The sequence below is a fragment of the Neomonachus schauinslandi genome, chromosome 11 (assembly GCF_002201575.2).
Source record: "Neomonachus schauinslandi chromosome 11, ASM220157v2, whole genome shotgun sequence".
NCBI classification, from domain to species: domain Eukaryota; kingdom Metazoa; phylum Chordata; class Mammalia; order Carnivora; family Phocidae; genus Neomonachus; species Neomonachus schauinslandi.
The window spans coordinates 5,482,487-5,504,061 of record NC_058413.1 but is presented as its reverse complement, the minus strand read 5'-3'; the positions used below and the strand labels follow the sequence as shown (position 1 = coordinate 5,504,061).

At 42.2% G+C, this 21,575-nt stretch overlaps 1 protein-coding gene across 1 annotated transcript in view; it reads left to right on the top strand.

The window, feature by feature from the left end:
* Nucleotides 1-21,575, top strand: part of KDM2A (lysine demethylase 2A) — a 112,871-nt gene that overhangs the window by 79,832 nt on the left and 11,464 nt on the right. Inside the window, exons 9-15 of the mRNA XM_021685581.2 lie at nt 900-1,053; nt 2,453-2,568; nt 6,481-6,607; nt 8,661-9,055; nt 18,632-18,715; nt 20,207-20,476; nt 21,016-21,147. Coding sequence (XP_021541256.1) covers nt 900-1,053; nt 2,453-2,568; nt 6,481-6,607; nt 8,661-9,055; nt 18,632-18,715; nt 20,207-20,476; nt 21,016-21,147 — 1,278 coding nt within the window. The remainder of the gene's footprint in view (nt 1-899; nt 1,054-2,452; nt 2,569-6,480; nt 6,608-8,660; nt 9,056-18,631; nt 18,716-20,206; nt 20,477-21,015; nt 21,148-21,575) is intronic.

Here is a 21,575-nt window from a genome sequence, read left to right as displayed (position 1 = left end):
ACAGAATTCACCACATGAAGGCGGGGAAGTGGTTTTAGGAAGACAAGATAATTTCTCTACATGGAAGTGTAATTACGTAATAGAAGGCAATACAAAATTTGTATAGATTCACAGTGATATCAGCAAATTAGAATCCAGACCACCTTTCCTTATGTGAAGGCATTGATCTGAAATGTGGTCAAAGGAAGCCTTTAAGACCTGTAAGGATATGAATAGATTTTGAAAGATTATTCTCATTCATAAAGAACTATATTCCATCTTGTCAGATTGTTTCTGAGTGCTATGTGAGAACAGAAATCTGGGATTAATGTCAGAGGTTTATAGTATTATACTCCTATTGTTACCCTTTTGTGAGAGAAAAGGTAGAACTAGAATGAAAACAGACAATGCTTTTAAAATGTGAGGTCCTAATTTAGAACAACTGTACCTCCAAATCCAAAGTCATTTTGTTTACTTTGGTTCCATTTCAGTGATATCTCAAGTTTTGTCCTTTTGATCTTGGTTACTACCCTGGAACAAAGTGACCTAGGCCTGTCTCTTGAAGATATTATACCTAACTGTACTTCTTAGAACTATAGAGGCCAGACAGCTAGGGGCAGGTAAGGGACTTCCTAGGTAACAAACTGAATGCCCCCCTTCTCTCTCAATCCTGGATGGGTTATGGACTCTACAGTCAAACCCCTGGGAAGCTCTAATGTCATTTCAACAAGTGAAGGACAAAAAAAGATCTAATTCCTTAGGGCCTCTAGAATTTCCCAAATGGTCAGGTTCTATAAGCTGGGAGAATTGCTTGCTGCTCTTCTACCTGTTGGCCTTAACTTTGTACCTGTTTATCAGTTGAGGGAGACGACTGGGTCATGTCAATGGCTGTTAACAGACTGAAGTTTTTTAACTCACAGGTCTTCTGGCTCATCCCCCCTACAGCCCACAACCTGGAGCTGTACGAGAATTGGCTGCTGTCAGGGAAACAGGGAGACATCTTTCTGGGTGACCGGGTGTCAGATTGCCAGCGCATTGAGCTCAAGCAGGGCTATACCTTCGTCATTCCCTCAGGTAAGCAAGATGGGAAAAAATGGGTTGTTTAGCCACTTTTTCTTTAAGAAAAAGGAATTGATGGATTATCACCAAGAATGGGTATGATTGGGTGAGCAGAAAACAATAGTGTCCTTTCCTGTCATTATGGAGTATCAGATGCTAAGAATTTGGATTTTTTTTTTTTTAAAGATTTTATTTATTTATTTGACAGAGAGAGACATAGCGAGAGAGGGAACACAAGCAGGGGGAGTGGGAGAGGGAGAAGCAGACTTCCCGCCGAGCAAGGAGCCAGATGTGGGGCTCGATCCCAGGACCCTGGGATCATGACCTAAGCTGAAGGCAGACGCTCAACGACTGAGCCACCCAGGTGCCCCAAGAATTTGGATTTTTTAAAAAGGCACTCATTTTCTACTAAAAGGGGCGCCTGGGTGGCTCAAGTCGGTTAAGCGTCTGCCTTCAGCTCAGGCCATGATCCCAGGGTCCTGCTCATTGGGGAGCCTGCCTCTCCCTCTCCCTACTCATGCTCTCTCTCTTGCACTGTGCGTTCTCTCTCTCAAATAAATAAAATCTTAAAAAAAAAATTGCTAGTGGTGGCTTTTCAGATTTACGTGTTTGGGCCCCACATTAGCTCTAGGTAATCAGAATCTCTTACGGATAAGACCTGGTCAGCAGGCGATATCTAACCTCCAGATAAGAGCTACCTATTCTAAGGTGCCTGGGTGGCTCAGTCGGTTAAGCGGCTGCCTTCGGCTCAGGTCATGATCCCAGGGTCCTGGGATCGAGTCCCGCATCGGGCTCCCCGCTCTGCGGGGAGCCTGCTTCTCCCTCTCCCTCTGCCTACTTGTGTTCTCTCTCTATCTCTCTTTCAAATAAATAAATAAAATCTTAAAAAAAAAAAAAAGAGCTGCCTATTCTAAGGGATGGCTGCAAGGAGTGTGGAAATTAGTGATATTTTTATCAGGTCACTAGTTATAAATAGAGCACAGATTTTGGAGTCACAGACGTGTATTAGAATTCTATGTGTTTACCTGCTAATACTATGTTGGTCAAATATTTAAATCTCTGTCACATTTTTTTGTGAGGGGTAAATGGAAATACATGTAAACTCTCTTGTACTGTGCCTTCACAGTAGGTGCTACCATAAATAGAAGCAGCATTTGTTAAAAGTGCTGTGTGCTAAACACTTTACATGCATTTTTCTGATTTAATGCTTACTAACAACCATAAAAAGTTTAATTTTTACAGAGGATATTGGTTTTATAGAGGATATTGAGGCTACAAGAGATTAAATAACTTGACCAACCACTAAGTGGCAGAATCAGAGTAAAATGTGTGATCTAGGAGTCTTTTACTAGTTCTCTGAGAGCCGTATTATAACATGTGCTTAAGCCACTGCCCTCCACTCCCTTTCTTCTAGGCTGGATTCATGCTGTGTATACTCCTACAGACACATTAGTCTTTGGAGGCAATTTTTTGCATAGCTTCAATATCCCCATGCAGTTAAAAATATACAACATCGAAGATCGGACACGGGTAAGTAATTCTGCCTAACAACTGGATGTGAAAGAGTTGATCTCCATTTTAGACAGATGTTATAAGAGATTCATTGGTAGTTATCTCCAAACTTCCATTTTTCTCTGAGTTAAAATGCAGTGTTCACATTTCGAGGACACTGAGAAGAAAACTTTAACGAGATCTACATGCTTGGTTTGGGGGTCTCTAATTCTTTGAGGTTTTTGGTATCTTAGATTTTTTTAGGGCTAAAAGTGGACATTTGGTAATTGATGTTTTTAATTTTTATGCTCTTAGAATAATTCGATGTAATGAGATTTATCAACTCAGGAGTCACAACTTTGAATTCATGTATCTTTCTTTACTGCGATTACTATCCACCACCCAAACTGTTGTACTTGAATAAATCAATGTGCATACTGTTTTTCCCAGCTCGGGTTCCTTGAGAGAATGAAGTCCTCTAGAAAATGATTTGTGCATCTTACTTTCTTGGTTTTCCCTGGGAGGGTAGCTGATACCATTCTAGATATATAGGAAAAAAGTTAAGTTCCTTACAGTGCAGTGGATGCCCTGGCAAGAGTTGGCAAACTTTTTCTGTAAAGGATCAGATAGTGAATATTTTAGGCTTTGTGGGCCGTACGGTATCTGCTGCAAGTACTTAACTGCCTTGTAGAATGAAATACTTAAATGAATGAGCATGGCTCAAATAAAATAAAAATTTTATTTATGGACACTGAAATTTGAATTTCATATAGTTTTCCCATATAACAAAATGCTCTAATTTTAGTTGTTTTTTTTTTCCAGTCATTTAAAAATGTAAAAAACCCTCTTAGCTCACAGACCTTGCAAAAATAGGCAGCAGACCAAATCTGCTTGCTGCTGTTTGCTGGCCAACCCATGTCTTAGGGAAACAGGGCTTAATTCTTTAGCAGAACCCAAGTTGGTAAGGGCTGAATTACATATGATTGAGGTATAAATGGCATTGACCTTAAATAGCAATTAGAGTGTAGAATCTTTAGAGGGTATAATGTTCCCCTCTTTCTCTCAAGTAGTTCAGCAGAATAATAATAACTGTATATGAATAGAGATTAACAAATGTGGGTAAATGTTAATAGCTGGTGAATCTCGAATAATGCTGTAGGCCGTGTTCGGTACTGCTCTTAAAACTTTTTGGTGCATTTGAAAGTTTTCAATGTTAAATTTTTAAAAAATCTCAATTAGGGTGTGCCTGGGTGGCTCAGTCGGTTGAGGTTGAGCGTCTGCCTTCGACTCAGGTCATGATCCCAGGGTCCTGGGATCAAGCCCCGTGTCAGGCTCCCTGCTCAGCCAGGGAGTCTGCTTCTCCCTTTGTCCCTCCCCCCGTTCATGTGCTCACACATGCTCTCTCTCTCAAATAAGTAAATGTTTTTTAAAAATCACAATTAGGGGTACTCGCATGGCTCAGTTGGTTAAGCGGCTGCCTCCGGCTGGGGTCATGATCCCCGGGTCCTAGGATCAAGCCCCGTGTGGGGCTCCCTGCTCACTGGAGAGCCTGCTTTTCCCTCTGCCTCTGCCCCTCCACCCCGCCCATGCTCTCTCTCGCTCTCTCTATCTCAAACAAATAAAATCTAAAAAAATTTAAAAATCACAATTAGTGAAGAATTTACAATTTTTAGAAGGAATGGTCATTGACCTATTTATTGTGAACATGGTCAACCATTTTGGTGCCTATTTGAAACTGTATTTTGGTTAGCAGCTACCTATAATCGAACACACAAGAGTAGTAATGTTGGAGTTATAGGGATTGCCCTGTTAGAATTAAGAAGATGCAGTGCTGGCGCCAGTCGGTTAAGGGGCCGACTCTTGATTTCGGCTCAGGTCATGATCTCAGTGTCCTGGAATCAAGCCCTACGCTCAGTGGGGAATCTGCTTCAGGATTCCCTCTCCCTGTGCCTCTTCCGCACACACGTACGCTCTCTGCCCCTCTCTCTCAAATATATAAATAAATCTTTAAAAAAAAGGGGGGGTTGTCTGGGTGGCTCAGTCAGTTCACATCTGCCTTTGGCACAGGTCATGATCCTGGGGTCCTGGGATTGATCCCCGCCTCGGACTCTCTGCTCAGCGGATAGCCTGCTTCTCCCTCTCCTGCTCCCGCCCCCCCCTGCTTGTGCTCTCTCTGTCAAATAAATAAATAAAATCTTAAAAAGATGATGACAATCCAGTGCCCTTGTTTATTGGGGTGCCTGGGTGGCTCAGTCGGTTAGGTGTCTGCCTTTGGTTCAGGTTGTGATCCGAGGATCCTGGGATCGAGCCCCATGTCATAGAGGGAGAGAAGCTTAAAGCAGGCTCCCTGTTTAGCGTGCAGCCCCACACGGGGCTTGACCTCACAACCTGAGATCATAACCTGAGCCGGAACCAAGAGTTGGACATTTAACTGACTGTGCCACCCAAGTGCCCCTGCAGCGCTTTTCAATGCCCTTTTTTCTTTTTTTTTTTTTACTGTCAATATTACTCAGCTCTCAACAGAGTCCCAAAGGGCTTTAGAATTTTGGGTTGTCCTGAACTTTTAATAAAGACCCTTCCAGAAAAGTGTTAATATGCGTAAAAGGTAAGCAGAGAGGCCTGTGTATTGTGTTTAATTTGGGGGGACCTAGTATATATTAATTGTTGTGGTTCCCCCCACACACCTTACCAAAAGTAAATAGGATCTTTTTAAAAATAAACTTTTATTTATGTATTTTTACGTAGGCTCTAGGCTCACTGTGGGGCTTGAACTCATGACCCTGAGATCAAGAATTGCATGCTCTACCGACTGAGCCAGCCAGGTGCCCCTAATTTGACTTTAAAATAAAGGAGGAAAAACCTCTTAGTTGTTAAAACTGTAGTCACTTACGATACCCAGATTCAAAGCCTAGCTCCTCTGAATTGGAAACCTAATGAAAAGTATATGCCTCTCCTGCCTAGAAAAGTAATCTCATTCCACAGTCATGCTCTGTGACCTGGTGAAGGGTTTTGAAAAGGGCCTTCCATCCAGATCTCCTTGATTCAGGAATACTGCCTGACATGGAGCTTTGAAAAGGAGATTAAAACGTTCTCAGTTGCATATTCAAAACAATCTATAAGTATTGTTGGGCTTCTCCTTTTGAAAGCTGTCCTCTAAAAGAAGACAGCAAAATATATAGGGTAGTCCCCATTGTTGGTCTTCCTCACTGATTAATCCATGCTGATTTGCCTTTGTTTCGACTATGCTAGATCTGAAGGGCAGTTCTTTTTGTTATTATTCAGCTGGAATGATTTTATGCTGCTTCTGGAGAGAATGAAAGGAACTAAAGGCAGTGGCTGATTAGGCCGAGTGGAGCAGCAATCTAATTTGTGGACCTGCCATTGGGGCAGACTGCAAAGTACTGTACAGACCAGCTGAGAGCTGATGGTGGGAAAATGCGCAGTCTTATGTCCTAGACTAGACATAGCTTGAGAATGAGTCTCTCTAATCATACTTTCATAGATAAGGACATAATAAAAACATATAACTTCATCTCGTGTCCTCTTGCCCATTAGATTCTTTGTCTCATGGTCTTCTAATTCAGATTAAAACTGTAGTAAAGGTAGGACTGCTTGGCAGGCCTTTGTATCCTAAGAACCCTGAAACAATTTTCGCAACTATGTTGTGTCTTACTCTAACACTTTACTCTCTGTCCCAAAACTTACTTTTTGATGCTTTCCCAAGACACCTCCTTGGTGGTTCTGAAATACCTTTTAATTTTAGTGATTGTTTCCCAAGACCAACAATTTTTAGGTTGACAGATCCATTTAGGTTCTTGTTCCAAATGCCTCCCTAGGTGTTGACTACAGTGTTTTTCCTGGCTTAATTTTTTCAGTGATTCAGTTTATCTTATTCTCTTTACTTGAAAATTGTTATCAGCTTGTTTTTCCCATTATTTTGTTCCCACGTAGGTTCCAAATAAGTTCCGTTATCCATTCTACTATGAGATGTGTTGGTACGTGTTGGAGCGCTATGTGTACTGCATAACAAACCGCTCCCACCTAACTAAGGAATTTCAAAAAGAGTCCCTCAGTATGGGTAAGTGTTCTGCATGAACATGAATTTACCCGCTTGGAACTACCAAATTCATTCATTGGAGTTGAACACTGGTTACAGCTGATCTCCTACCCAGACATGAATTACTAGGCAACATGAAATATCTAGATCTCCTCTTTGTTTGAATTGTTAATACTTAGCTCCTTAAGAAAGATGATCACTTGTCTACTCTGTTTTATTATATACAGAATGGTCTTTGGCACAGTAAAAACTAAAACTTCGTCATGCTATCTCTTACTATATTCCAGGCACTTTACTAAGCAGTTTATATACATTAAGTTCTAATTATTACCTGTGAGGTAGGTATTATTTTCCTCACTTTACAAATGGTGACATTAAGTTTCAAGGAGATTAAAAAACTTGTCCATGATCTTATAGCTAGTAAGTGTGAAAGTACAGTTTGAATCAAGTTGGTAAGACTCTAAAATCTATATCCTTAACCTCTATGCTTTAATGTTTCCCCAACTTACATCAAGAGAAGTATTTTATTGGATGGCAAAATACTTTTAGTTACACATTTTTAGGCTGTTTCATGCCCTAAGGTGTAAAGGAGCCAACACTGTAATATCCTATGGTCACATCTTTCATGGAATCTTCAATCTCAGCCAGATATTTTTTTGTTTCAGCATTATCCTTTGAGGATAGTTTATATTCTTGTTTGAAAATAAAAAATGATCACCCAGTACATTAAAGCAGGATACAGAATTGTATATGCAGCATAATCCCAGTGCAATCATAGTCATGCACATACACATAGAAAAAGATGGAAGGGTGCCTGGATGGTTCAATCAGTTAAGTACCTGCCTTCTGATCAGGTTGTGATCTCAGGGTCCTGGGATCCAGCCCTGCAGTGGGCTCCCTGCTCAGCGGGAAGTCTGCTTCTCTCTCTCCCTCTGCCCCTCCTCCCACTCCCCTCTTTCTCTCAAATAAATAAATAGAATCTTTAGAAAGAAAAAAAAAGATGGAAAGAAAATACATCAGCTGTTGAGTTGTTACTCAAGGGCGGAGGGGTAAGGGATGACTTATTTACTTCTTTGCACCATCCTACATTTTCTAAATTATTAACAGTAAACATATTACTTGTTTTCCCCCTTTGGATTGGTTAGGTAATTTTTATACTTTAAGTTTTTATTCAAATTCCAGTTAGTTAACATGCAGTGTAATATTAGTTTCAGGTGAACAATATAGTGATTCAGCTCTTCCATACAGCACCTGGTGCTCATCACAACAAGGACATTCCTTAATTCCCATCACCTATTTTCCCCATCCCCCCACCTACCACCCCTCTGGTAACCATCAGTTTGTTCTGTATAGTTGAGAGTCTGTTTCTTATATTGCTTTCATGATAAAGGACCAGTGAACATTTAACAATTTTTCTTTCATTAAAACTTTTGACTATCAAAATCTTTTAAAAAATACTTGTTTTGTTTTGTTAGCCATATTGATAGGATTTCAATTCCAAAGTTTAATTTTATGACCAAAACTTTCAACAAAAGCAAATGTGCTTTGTACTGTCTGCCTTTTAAAAAGTTAATGAAGGGTGGCTCAGTTGGCTAAGCATCTGCCTTCAGCTCAGGTCATGATCCTAGGATCGAGTCCCACCTCAGGCTCTTTGCTCAGTGGGGCGCCTGCTTCTCCCTCTCCCTCTGCCTGCCGCTCCCCCTGCTTGTGCTCTCTCTCTGTCAAATAAGTAAAATGAAATAAAAAATTCATGAAATCATAACCTCAAATTTCAGTTTGGACTTGAAACTAATTTACAGCCATTTTCAGCTGACTTATTTCTAGCACACAGTTCACAGACCCTTCCTAATCTTTTGAAAAATCAGTTGATCATTACCTTAGTTGTCCCACTAACTCAGGATCCTATTCTTACCTGTAACTGTGGGCAAATAGGTTGGGATAAAGAGAGACCATTTAAAAATATCACAGCTTTGTCATTTATAACCTCAGAGTCCCTCCCATGCTGCCTATTTCTCTTGTTGATCACGTGGGTCGAGTGTCATGTCCTTACTATATTCTTTCTTTTCACTGGCAGATTTGGAGTTAAATGGGTTGGAATCTGGAAATGGGGATGAAGAAGCAGTGGATCGAGAACCGAGGCGCCTGAGCAATAGGCGTTCTGTCCTCACTAGCCCTGTAGCCAATGGGGTCAACCTGGATTATGACGGACTGGGCAAAACCTGCCGAAGTCTTCCAAGTCTGAAGAAAACCTTGTCAGGGGATTCATCCTCTGATTCTAGCCGGGGCTCTCACAATGGCCAAGTGTGGGATCCCCAGTGTAGTCCCCGAAAGGACAGACAGGTGCATCTGACCCATTTTGAGCTTGAAGGCCTCCGCTGTCTTGTAGATAAGTTGGAGTCTCTGCCACTGCACAAGAAATGTGTCCCCACAGGGATAGAAGATGAAGATGCTCTTATTGCTGATGTGAAGGTAAGGGTTTGTTATGTTGTATAATAGCCACTGATCTGGCTCGGGCAGGCAGTTTCTCAGTTCTTAGAAAGTACAGGAATTCTGGATAATCTGGTCCATTAAGAAAGAAGTTAATACGCATGCGTGCACATGCGTGCACAGTGTTTAAATTCCTAAAGTGAGGTTAGGTCCCTGCTGGGAAAATACTGACATTTGTATGTTCAGTTAGGACTTAAATTTAGACCTAAAAACACAGCTTTCAGATTCATTCTAAAAATAAAGGAGAGCCTAAGAAAGTATTAGTATTAGGAAATATTATTTAAACAAGTTACCCGCAGATAAAGAGGCCTGTTTCAGAATAAAAGTGGCCGATAACAATCTCTAGTAGTCTCACCCCAAGCAGATAAGAAAGAAGTTTTTCTCTTTCTTGAGTAGGTGTCACATATTTAGTTTCATTTTTATCTACTATTAAGATTTAAATTTTTAAAAATCATTGGGACAGCTTCTGAGAAAGTGTCATTGTAAACATAATCTGTCCTGTGGCGCCTGGCTGGCTCTGCCAGTGGAGCATGCGACTCTTGATCTCAGGGTAGTGAGGTCAATCCCCACGTTGGGCATAGAGATTAAAAAATAATAATAATAAAAATAACTTATCCGATTGCTATATCAGGATTGCTATCATTTGCTATAACAAATATATTGTTATATATTTTTCTACTTTTTCAAGAGGTCTCCAGTATTAGTAATTTCCAGAGAGTCTGTCCCACCCTTCATGTATTAGTCTCAAAGAAATGAGCTTACTTTTCAGGAATCCAGATATCAGCTGTCTAAATTGGAAGAAGTTCTCTTAAGTCTTTCCTCACAAATTACCATTACCATGAACACCAAAAATTATAAAGCTGGGAATATCAGTTTTCTTTTCTTTTTTTTTTTTTTTTAGAATTTTTTTTTTTTTAAAGATTTTATTTATTTATTTGACAGAGGGAGACACAGCGAGAGAGGGAACACAAGCAGGGAGAGTGGGAGAGGGAGAAGCAGGCCCCCCACGGAGCAGGGAGCCCGATGCGGGGCTCCATCCCAGCACCCTGGGATCATGACCTGAGCCGAAGGCAGACGCCCAACGACTGAGCCACCCAGGCGCCCCTATCAGTTTTCTTTTTAAGTCATTGTTTGGAGCGACAGTTTGGATGCAAGGCATGGATATGTGAATTAGAAAGCTGGTTCACAGTTGGTAATAAGTATTTTCAAAACTTGTCATATAGATTATTTTAAGCCACAGAAGTATTTATATTGAATAATTTTATGTGACCCTAAGGAAGATGGGCTTAATATCTCAGTATGTCTGTTCCATCCCTGATTTCCTGATTCACGTTTTTCCTTGGCCACTTCTGCCAGCCACCTCAGGAAAGAATTCCAATGTCTAGGATAGGACCTGAACTTTCTTTTCTTCTTGTTTTTTCTTTTTATGATAAACTTTTTATTTGTATCTTAATGTTTATGCATCAGTGAAAGGGTAAAAAACTAAAGAGGCTAAAAAAGAGTGGTAACCTGGTGAGGTTGGTCCTCTCCAGTAGTGATGACGCCCACCACATTGCTGTGGTTGGTTTTATAGTTTGGTTTTATAAGATTTGTTCTAGAAAAGACAGGTGGTATCATTGTGGCTTGTTTTTAGGGGAGGAAATAACAAAGTTCCAGGTGTAGATGTGGTCCTATTTCTATAATGATTAATATGCCGCAAAACAAACTTAATCATACTTTTCCAGACTCACAAACTAGATTTTAAATTCACTTTCCACCCTAGAGTGAGCAAAGAACATTTAAATTTTTTCTTTTCCATTGTGATAGGACATATATGTTTATACTTTCCTGAGAGTTTGACTGTAGCATCTTTCCCTTTTTCCCTCAGAAGTTTCTTTTTTATGTAGCTATTCCATCATAAATACATGTAGGAAACATTAAATTAACTTGCCTATAGGATCCTTAAAAAGAAAGATTTCTAAGTTTATATTTCACTGACATTCTTTTGGTCTGGATATCTGTATTTCTGAATCATGAAAAAGAGTAAGGGATTTGACTCCATTGAATCCAGTTGTAGGAAGCCATATTATAATCCACTAGTCAGTTGTGCAAGGTCAAGTGTCATGATAGAATACAGAAACTCCCTTAACTATAGTAGTTAAATAAAGATATTTGAGGAGGCAGAGCGATAGGGGAAAATGTAGAAAAATTTGGGTTAAATACTAAGAATAAAAGGAAGCAACAAGAAAGGGAATGAGTTAGAAAGATCTCTAAAGAGGGCTCTTAGCATTATGAAAAGTGTCTAGAGAGAGCTTCCTTGTGTTTGTCAGGAATCGTGAAAAACATGGCTGCCATCATGGGCTAAAATAGAATGGCGTAGAGACCAGAGCATGAGGAAGGAGTGGCCACCAGGATGACTAGTGGGCTGACAGTGTTTGATTATTCCTGCAGGGGCTTGTCCCACACCTTGTCTTGTTTACCTGATACCATAGTTAAAATGCAGCTGATACCAGAAGACAACAGATTTAGATCCCAGCTCTGCAGGTAGTTTCACTTAAGATCAAGTGGATTAATTATTCCTGCATTTGACCATTTATGCTTAATCCGAGCTTAAGACAGTAGTGAGTTTAGAGCTTAAATACTTTGAGAATCTGAACATCACCCAAAAGAAAAGAAGCATTGGATTGAGTAGGTGCCATTCCTGCACAGCTGGAGCCTGCAGTGCTAGAGAACCTGCTGCAGTGGAGGACAGCTGCAAACCCAGAGTTTACTCTTCCTGCAGAGAGAGGAATTGTTTCTTGATGCAGCCTGTGTGGCTCTCACGAAGAACTAGCAGAAGAGATGAGAGCAGAAGTGGTGAGATGAAAGATCCATAATTCCGTATCCCTGAAAGAAAAGTGCATTTTAGTGATGGGGGGAAAGGGCTTTGAAGATTCTAAATGTTAAATTCTGCATGTTGAAGAAAGATCATAGAATATAAAATTGGAAGGGGATTCGAGAAAAAAGGGGACATTAAAAAGTGTTGACTTATTGGTAAAGATCAGGGGAAAGTAATGAGTAGTGTGTATGTTTGGGAGGGTGTGGTAACTTTGACTCCTAAAAGTGTACTAAAGGTAGAATGGAGTTCTCTCCCACTCCAGAAAGTATCCAGAGATACTTTCACATCTCTGAAATCAGGAAGTCTTGTGCTTGATAGATGTTGATTAGAGAGAGAACTTAGAGCAGTGTGTATAGTACAATCCCATTAATGCAAGAAAAGTCTCTTTTGTATGTGCATTGCAGGGGTGCTGGAGAGAGGGACATGCCAACTATTGCCAGTGGGTCACAGCAATGTGGTGGGCGTCAGCTGGAAGACTGAAGACTTTATTGTGTTGTTTGTATTTATTTTGGTCATAAAGGAGCTTTTAATATATGTACATAGGCTGCCCACCTCAGTGAAACAAATTCAGTGTTGTGTATTTACTTTCTTGGTTTCTCTAAGCTATTTTTTTTTTTTTAAAGATTTTTATTTATTTATTTGAAAGAGAGAATGAGATAGAGCATGAGAGGGGGGAGGGTCAGAGGGAGAAGCAGACTCCCTGCTGAGCAGGGAGCCCGATGCGGGACTCGATCCCGGGACTCCGGGATCATGACCTGAGCCGAAGGCAGTCGCTTAACCAACTGAGCCACTCAGGCGCCCTCTCTAAGCTATTTTGATAAGCTTAGCAAACATGTGACTTTTGGTCAAGATACTAGATCTATGAAAGCCTATTTTCTCTTCTGTAAAATAGCATCTACCTCAGTGGAGCTATTCTGAAAATTAATGATAATGTTAGTAGAGTACTTAATAAGCCATATCACTATTACAGAAAATAAAATTAGATGTTACAAATCTTTGAAATTCATTTATTCCACTACTCTGAATAATGCCTGCCTACTCTGTGCCAGGAACCAGGCTGAGTATTGGAGTAAATATGCCAACATGCTATGGATCAAGCCCTCAAGGGGCTTACAAGTCAGTGGTGGAGCAGGCATTTAAATGGGCTGAGAAAGTAAGTGCATTCTAGGTTTACAGGTACCATGCATGACGTAGAGTGTTGAGTGAACACTGAGTGTGGGTGGGTGGATTCTATCCTGAGGGAAGGAGGTGCCAGTCTTATTAATTCAAAAGTTAAGGGGCACCTGGCTGGCTCAGTCGAAAGAGCATGCGACTCTTGATCTTGGAGTCGTGAGTTTGTTCCCCACGTTGGGTGTAGAGATTACTTAAAAATAAATAAATAAGGGGTGCCCAGGTGGCTCAGTTGGTTAAAGCATCCTGACTCTTGATCTCAGCTCAGGTCTTGATCTCAGGGTCATGAGTTCAGGCCCCATGTTGAGCTCCATGCTGGGCGTGGAGCCTATTTTAAAAAATAAAAAATAATAAAAAAATAAAAAGTTAGGGGCGCCTGGGTGGCTCAGTCGGTTAAACATCTGCCTTCGGCTCAGGTCATGATCTCAGGGTCCTGGGATCAAGCCCCACAATGCATCAGGCTCCCTGCTCAGCAGAGAGCCTGCCTCCCTCTCCCTCTGCTGCTCCCCTGCTTGTGCATGCACGCGTATGGTTTCTCTCTCTCTCTCTGTCAAATGAATAAATAAAATAAAAATTTCAGGCGAGCTCTTAAAAAAATAAATAAATAATTAAAAGTTAATAAACTTTCCTATTAGATGATACATATTCATTACCAACATTATATAAATGGCTCTCAATTTATAAATTCCAGAATTCTTCTTTGTGGTGCAATAGGCTATACTCCTGCTCTGATCTGAGATTCTAACATTTTGTAACCATGATCTAAAAATTTACAGTAGGCTCCATCTCAGGAGTACGATAGAACTGAAAGCAGAGAGTCATGGTTTCAGATAAATATAGACACTAATCACAAGTTTGCGTCATCTGACACTTTGGGGGTGATTCTGACACTAGTTAAGGAGAAGAACTGGTAGAGGACCCAGTATTAGATCTTAATCCATAAACTAGATTAGCAGGGGGAAAAGGCACCCTCTATAAATAAAACTTCATTTGCACTTTTTACTGTTATATGTAATAATTCACACATTCTTAATAAGTGAAAAGTTTTGTTTACTTATACTTTTTTTTTTTTTTTTAAGTAAACTCTCCACCCCCTATGGGGCTCGAATTCACCACCCCAAGACTGAGTCTCATGCTCCACCGACTGAGCAGCCAGGCACCCCTAAATAGAAAGTTTTAAATAATTTAACAGCTACAAGGCATATAAGGTTAGGTTAAAATACATATAATTCTTCAAAGTGTTTTCATTATATTACTGTATTACATGTCATGTTCTTACTAATTCTGATCTTTGTTGCCTATCTTTTATTCTAAATTAATAGAAAAAAACTGGCCTTGTTTAACATTTGTGATTTGGAAACTTATTTGGAGTTCCCTAGTATCCTGTCTGGTTTTTGTCCTTTCCTGGTGACCTTTACGGTTTTCACTTGCTACAACATGATAATATGTTTTTCCTAAGTATTCATTCTTTATCATCCCTCTAGGTTAGATAGGACTAACACCAAAACAAGGATTTTCCAAGAAGACCTCTCACACTATTAAGGAAAGTTTTTCAAACATAATAGGCTGATTGCCTTGGTCTTTGAGTCTTAAGATAAAGTGCAAACTAGAGGTTTAGGATTGGAATGATCACAGAAACTTTTTCAGGAAGAGCTCAGCCAAAAAGCATAGAACTCCCTCCTTTCTTTGGTAAACTACTGTAAAAATTAAAATATGTAGCCCCTGGCAGCAAAGCCTAGGCCCCATAAAGCCTATTAGCCACTGACTCTGCACTAGAAACTCACTGAAACAACTGTCCTGGAAATAAGAATGTTTCTTAGCTAGGTTCTTAGTGGCCTGAGATGTTTATTTCAAAGCAGCTTCTGTAATTTCTGAAAAAGCCAAGTTACATTTATGAGAGTCTAAAAATTACATAAATCTGGATCCAAAAATACAGTACACTGTAGCCTGAGAGAGTGCTCATTCAGTCTGAGCTTCGCTCTGACCGTGATCAATGCATGGAGAGTGCGTGACACACATCATTCGAGGGGCTGTCAGAAATGGCATGGTTGAGGTGTCTGACAAGATGCAGAGTCGCCAGCTTCATCCAGGGACATCAAGAATGGGCAGGCAAAATAAACAGCTAGAATAGGATATGAATAGGAAATGTGCAGGAGTGCTGGAGTCCTGGAGAGTCTGAGGAGACTGGTGGATATGGAGTTGGCAGACACAAATTCAGTGGCTCCTTGTGCTGGTTCCGAGGCAGGAGAGTAAAGCACCTCGACCTGAGATTGAGCCTCAGCTAGTTTGACTTGGTCATGATGGAACTGTTAGAAGAGCTGCCTAGACATTTCTGTTCCGGTGGTGGAGTGCCCAGTCGCAACCAGAGGCAGGCTTCTGTTGTAGAAGTAGTTGATATTAAACAGACATATGTATTGAATATCTCAATATTGGTTGAAATGTGTCGTTCCTGAAGGTTTTCCTGGAAACACGTATGCTTGTTCTGGATCCTGGGCTTGGGAGAGCAGCAATGAGGGCAGGTGAAGCAGGCGGGTGTGCCGGAAGAAAGGAACTCAGAGGAGCTCAGCTCCGGGTGCCTGGTTCTTGCACAGGCTGAACTTCGGGTGACTTGCTGTTTGCCTGAAGAGCAGGGGAGAGAATTGTGTGTGAGTGGTCAGCGAGAAAGAGTGCTGTCTGTAACAATAAAAGGTGACCCTGAGGGGAAGGGTGTGGACGGAGGCAAGGACACTCACAGGCCCAGATGCAGAATGGGTTAAAGCCTTTCCTTTTGCTGGCGCCTTCCGAAGTCGGCCAGAGGGAGCCCTCTGGGGCCGGCCTTGGGTTCTCCTATTGCAGTGGTGGTGGGAGGGAGGAGGCGGGGGCGCGGCCCAGCTTGCCTCCTGGGCAGCCTTTCCTCCAATCACCGGGCCGCCAGCCCTCGCCGAGCACTCCCCCTCCCGACTCTGCAGCAGGACGGCTGGGCCCTCTGCCTGGCTCGCTCACTCGAGCTCAGCTCCCCCTCCTGCCATCTTCCGTTGCAAAGCATTTCTGGGAGCTGCATGTGGGTGACGCAGCAGCATTGTTCGCAGGCACAGGAAGCCGCGGCTGAGCTGAAGGGCTTGAGAAGGAGCTCAGAGCACGACACGCTGCTCCCTCTGGGTAGCCTGAAGGGTTATAGCCGGACTGCCCTGACTGATGTACTTTGGGAGATTCCAGAATTTTCAAGTAAATTGGGATTTTCCTAGAGGGAGAAAACCTAACTCCTTCAGCACAACTTCCAATACAGAAAACAAAACAAAGACGCTGGGGAAACTTCAACCAAGAGCCTCGGCAGCTCCAGAGCGACGAAAAACGCAAGGTCAGGCGGACGGGCGGCAAACCCTTTCTGACTCGGGGTGTGTGTAACTGTAGGGACTTTGTCTCGGCGAAGAGGCAGAAGAAGAGCCTGCCTGGCGAGTCCAGGACAATGCTCAGGTTACTTAGTGTTGCGTGAGCCGTCGCTGCACTTGTTCCCTCTCCTGGTGGGATATGCTTTTGAATTGGGTCGCTTGGCTTTTGGGAATCCTTTTCCCTTCTCTGCCCAGACGCCCGCTGTTCTCTTCCCCTTCCTGTGATGTGTGGGGTGTGGGCTTGTGTTTGAATGTTCTCCCGAATGCCAGGAGCCTAGATAGGCGTCAGCCTTTCCGCACTCCACCCCCGCTCTCGGCTCCCCGTCCCAAACCCCCTCTGGTGAAGGGTGGTGGCTTCTTTATATGGTTTCTTAGAGGGCCTCAGCTGGAGTCTGCCTTTTTTGATGAAGCAGGGCGAGCTTGGTCGTATGGCCCCAACAAAATAAGGCTTGGAAGGAAATCTGCATTTCCCTCCACACCCACACAGACCCCAGTAAGTGAGTGGTATATGGGTGAACAGCTGTCCCCTACCCCCCACGCAGAGACAGTTTCTCTACCTACCTTTCCCTATCCCCCACAAGAAATCTTGCAGGTAGAATTAGATTGCTTTTGGTGAACAGTTAGGTTCCTTTCCTACTCTTAAACAATCGCAGATCTTTCTGTGCGGTCTGTTTTGCTGAAAGTGGAAAGTCCCTGTTTGTGGACAGCTCAGTGCTCTCCGGCAGAGGAAATGGGCAGAGTCCTACTCCTCAGCAGTACGATGTGGGGGAGGGGAACTGTGCACTCCCTAGCACACATTTTGAATGGACCTGAATTTTTCACCCTGGGGAGATTTGGAGCCCATACCAGAGCCTAGTCCCACGTGGCACCGCACCCCGCCTCTTCACCCCCACGCTGTGCGGTGTTAAACAGGAGGCTTCAGAATAGGATGCCATAGCAACTTGAAGTAAATAAAACGTCTGCAAATGAAATCAGTTTGGGGGAGGGTGAGAGGCATCTGGAGACTTGGCAAAGGGGATCTTCGTGGAGGAGCTTCCTGGGTGTGAGTTTTAAAGGGTCTTTCTGAGTCCCAACTCCGGGATTTGGATCATGATCCTTAGGTTAAGGGTGAAAATGCTTGGTAGAGAAGTGCTTCATGCTTCAAAAAGTCCTGGTCTTCTAGGCATAGAGCCCATAGGAATATGGAAATGATTATTAAAGATGGCCCAGGAATGCTCACTGTCTAGGATCAAAGTTTAGTTTTTGTTGAAACAGTTAATATACTAGGGCAACCTGAAAGGAATCTTATAACTTATCTTCTGGATTTGTGTTCTTTTGCTGTTACCTTTGCATTAGGGCTCATGAGGTCAGAGGAAGAGGGATTTCATTCTGCTAGAAGGTTTGGGATTCAGAAATTTCTGTCTAAAACATAAAGACTTGGGTCCAAATAACACTCAACCAGTATGATTGACTTAAGTGGCAGTTTCTTACTGTAGCATTGTCCTCAAGTCATTCAAAGTAGATTGGTTAAAGCCATCAAAACTGTTGTCCCTACGGTTGTTCCTGCTCCATTTGTAAGAATAAAACCAAATAATTGACTTTATGTGTGTGTGAGAGAGATTGGTCAATTGATCGGTTGATTTGAAGTTGAGATTTCTGTAATCAGCCTTAGAGCTCTGGGTTGAATCAGGACATTAAGACTCTGCCATTCATATTATTAATCCAGTACTAGCCAATCTTTTTTGCTACTTTGCCGAGATCTACAAAATGAAGGCAGTACTTACTTCTTGATAATAATCATTGACTGGTATTGAAAAGTAAAGGGGCAATGTAAAGTTTTACTGCCGTATACAGAACTGTGCGACAAGTAACACTTGTCGCCATGTAGCTAGTTACTTCAGCGCACATATTAAAAGTACAGTGAGTATGCAAGTGTGGGGTTGGGAGCAAAGGTAAATTCAAAGTCTTGATAGTACTACGCTAGTTGGAGTTTTCTCTTTCATCTTCAGTTTATTTGTTTTGCAGTGAGTCTCTATAAGTGAAGGGAAAACACAGTTGCCAGCCTGCCCTTCCCACATTGCTTTTAGGGACTGGGGCTAAGTCTAGATGCTCTTGGGAGTGGTTGGCTCTTTGTTCACTGTGCCCTGCTTTTCTTCCCCCTCTTCTATCCTATCCTACCCTTAGATTTTGCTGGAGGAGCTTGCCAACAGCGATCCCAAGTTAGCCCTCACTGGAGTCCCTATAGTACAGTGGCCAAAAAGGGATAAGGTAAGAAACTATTCTTCTTGATCTTCAGGCTGCTGAAGCATTTGCTGGCTGACCATCACCATTCCAGGAAGAAAAAGAACAACGAGAGGCAGACAGCTTTTGGTGCATTCATATAAACTGACAGAAAATCATTACTCAGTTCTGTTTTAACTCTTAGGTCAGGATAATTGCCTGTCTTTGGGGGTGACTCTCCTAACAGAACTATCAAACTAGGAACCTGCCTCCAGGTTTAGATGCAAAAGTGTGCATTTATTCGCCAGAATGGATTGGTTCCTATCCTTCTGGCCTGGTGATTCAGTTATTTTCACAGATATTTTTTAAAACTAGTCAAAATAATTACATATATATTTAAATGGCCAGAGTATTTCTATGATGGAGTGAGTGCACACTCAAGAAACCCCTTAATGTGGATTTTTCGGTATCAAATTGAAAAAAGAAGGAAAGGAATTACCTGTTAGCAAATAAATTGTCAGGAGTTTTCATGCCTCTTCAGTTAGGTCCTGTATAATTTTTTCCCGTATTGTCCTTTGTCAAGGTTATTTATTAAATAAAAGTACGGGCTAGCATTCTGATCCTGGCCATGAGTCTGGCATGGCCAATCCCAGATCTGGCATAGGCCCTTCTTTGGTGTTCCCCAGTTGAAACTTGCAGAACCATCACATTCCAGGAGTGTTTAGGTGTATAGCTGTGAAACATGTCTTAAAAGAGCCACTTCCCAGGCGGAGGGGTCCCACTTAGCCTGTGCTTAACCACATGAGACTGCCTCAGAACAGTTTAGTCATTTCTGGCTATTGAATGTTTTGTGTCAGAAACATGTTTAAGGTACCATGGAAAATTAAAGAACTAAAAGACCCAGTCCTTGTTCTTGAAAAGATTACCAGGATGAATGCAAGTAATAAAATTATAACTGTATACCTGAGAGATATATTCTACACTTAAGGGCTATTGAAGTATCTGTTATGTACCAGATTCAGAATACTAAAGAAATAAGCAAGATCCATCTCACCCTCAAGTAGTTTACGGTCTTCTTTACGAGTGTCTTCTGAGTAGTAATATTCAGGCTAAGGAAATATTGGAGGGCTCCTGGAGTGACTTTGGTACACAGAAAGCTTCAGGGAGGGGGCACTGTCACAGTTCAGCAGAGTGAGAGGGATGTGGCTGAAGTAAAAAGCCTGATGGGATTGGCAAACCTTTTCTGTAAAGGTAATACATAGATGATAAATATAATAAAGGCAATAAATAAATATTTTCGGTTTTGCAGGCTATACAGTCTCTGTGGCAACTTCTCAACTCTGCCATGGCACGTGAAAGCAGCCATAGGCAATACGTAAACAGATGAGCGTCATTGTGTTCTGGTCAAATTTCATTTACAAAAACAGGCAGTGGGCAGATTTGCCCACAGGCCATAGTTTGCCAAGCTGTGTAATCTTCTACTCTCTCCAGTCCTTAAAGTTACTTGATATATTTGACCTCACTGCTTTCTCTTTCCAGCTTAAATTCCCCGCCCGGCCAAAGGTGCGGGTTCCTACCATCCCCATCACAAAGCCTCACACTATGAAGCCAGCTCCTCGGTTAACACCTGTGAGGCCAGCTGCCGCCTCCCCCATAGTGTCAGGAGCCAGGCGGAGACGAGTGCGCTGTCGGAAATGCAAAGCCTGTGTGCAAGGAGAGTGTGGAGTCTGCCACTACTGCAGAGACATGAAGAAGTTTGGGGGGCCTGGTCGCATGAAGCAGTCCTGTGTCCTTCGGCAGTGCTTGGCAGTAAGTGGCCTGCTGGGTAAAGAACTTGGGGGAGGGAGAGAAGGGGTGGTGCCAAAGGGATTGAAGTATAGGTAGTGAGAGTTCTAAAGACTTAAGAGATGGAAAGAAATCTCTCTTTTTGGCTTGCTTTGTTTGTTCCTTTTCTCTGTGGGTTCAGAAGAAAGATATCTAATACTAAAAATGATCCTATTTAATTTTTCATCCTTCCTCACCCAGTTTTCAAATGAGAGAGCAGTATTTCAAGGGCAAGTCACTGCTGTCTGTCCCTTTAAGTGGATTAGAAAGGAGGGACATGTGAGGCCTGAGACAGACTGGGGAGAGTAAACTGGTCTCTGTCTCTAGTTCTCAGCTGGTTTGTTCTATCTTCTTCCTCCACTGGTTTCTCTACCAGAAACCTCTTTTCACCCAGTTTCCATGCTCCCTGAGTGTTCCCAAGAGAATTACAGGAAGCAAATCACCCATCTTGAGTTAAAGGGAAGCTGAACTGATAAGGATCTAAGTCTCCTCTTTTCTTGGTTTCTATCTTTGTCTTCTTGTAGCCCAGACTGCCTCACTCAGTCACGTGTTCCCTCTGTGGAGAGGTCGATCAAAATGAGGAGACACAGGACTTCGAGAAGAAACTCATGGAATGCTGTATCTGCAATGAGATTGTTCATCCTGGCTGCCTCCAGGTGAGGAGAGGCCTAAAGGGCACCTGAGGCCCCAGCTGGTAGAGTGAAAGCACTGAGTGGAGCAGAGAGTGGGAATTTGTCACAAGAGGCTACCAGCATCCCTGATGTGGACCATCAGCTATGAGTCATGTCATGGTCTAACATCTGTCCTTGATTCAGATGTCTAGACTGTGTGTCAGCCACTGTGCTAGACCCTGAGGATAGCCCAGGACATAAAATAATAGGTCCAGTTCCTGTCCTCCTGCAGTCTGGCCTCCAAATAGTGTATTTGGAGTCCCTAGGCCATTGTGGAACTGCCTGGTCTATTTTGGAATGCGTTGTGCCTTTAAGCATCTCTGCTATGTACTTCATTGTATCTCTGGATATGAGTTCCTGAAAGATGGTGAGAGTTACAGTATCAGCTAATGTTTAATGAGTGTTCATTCTGT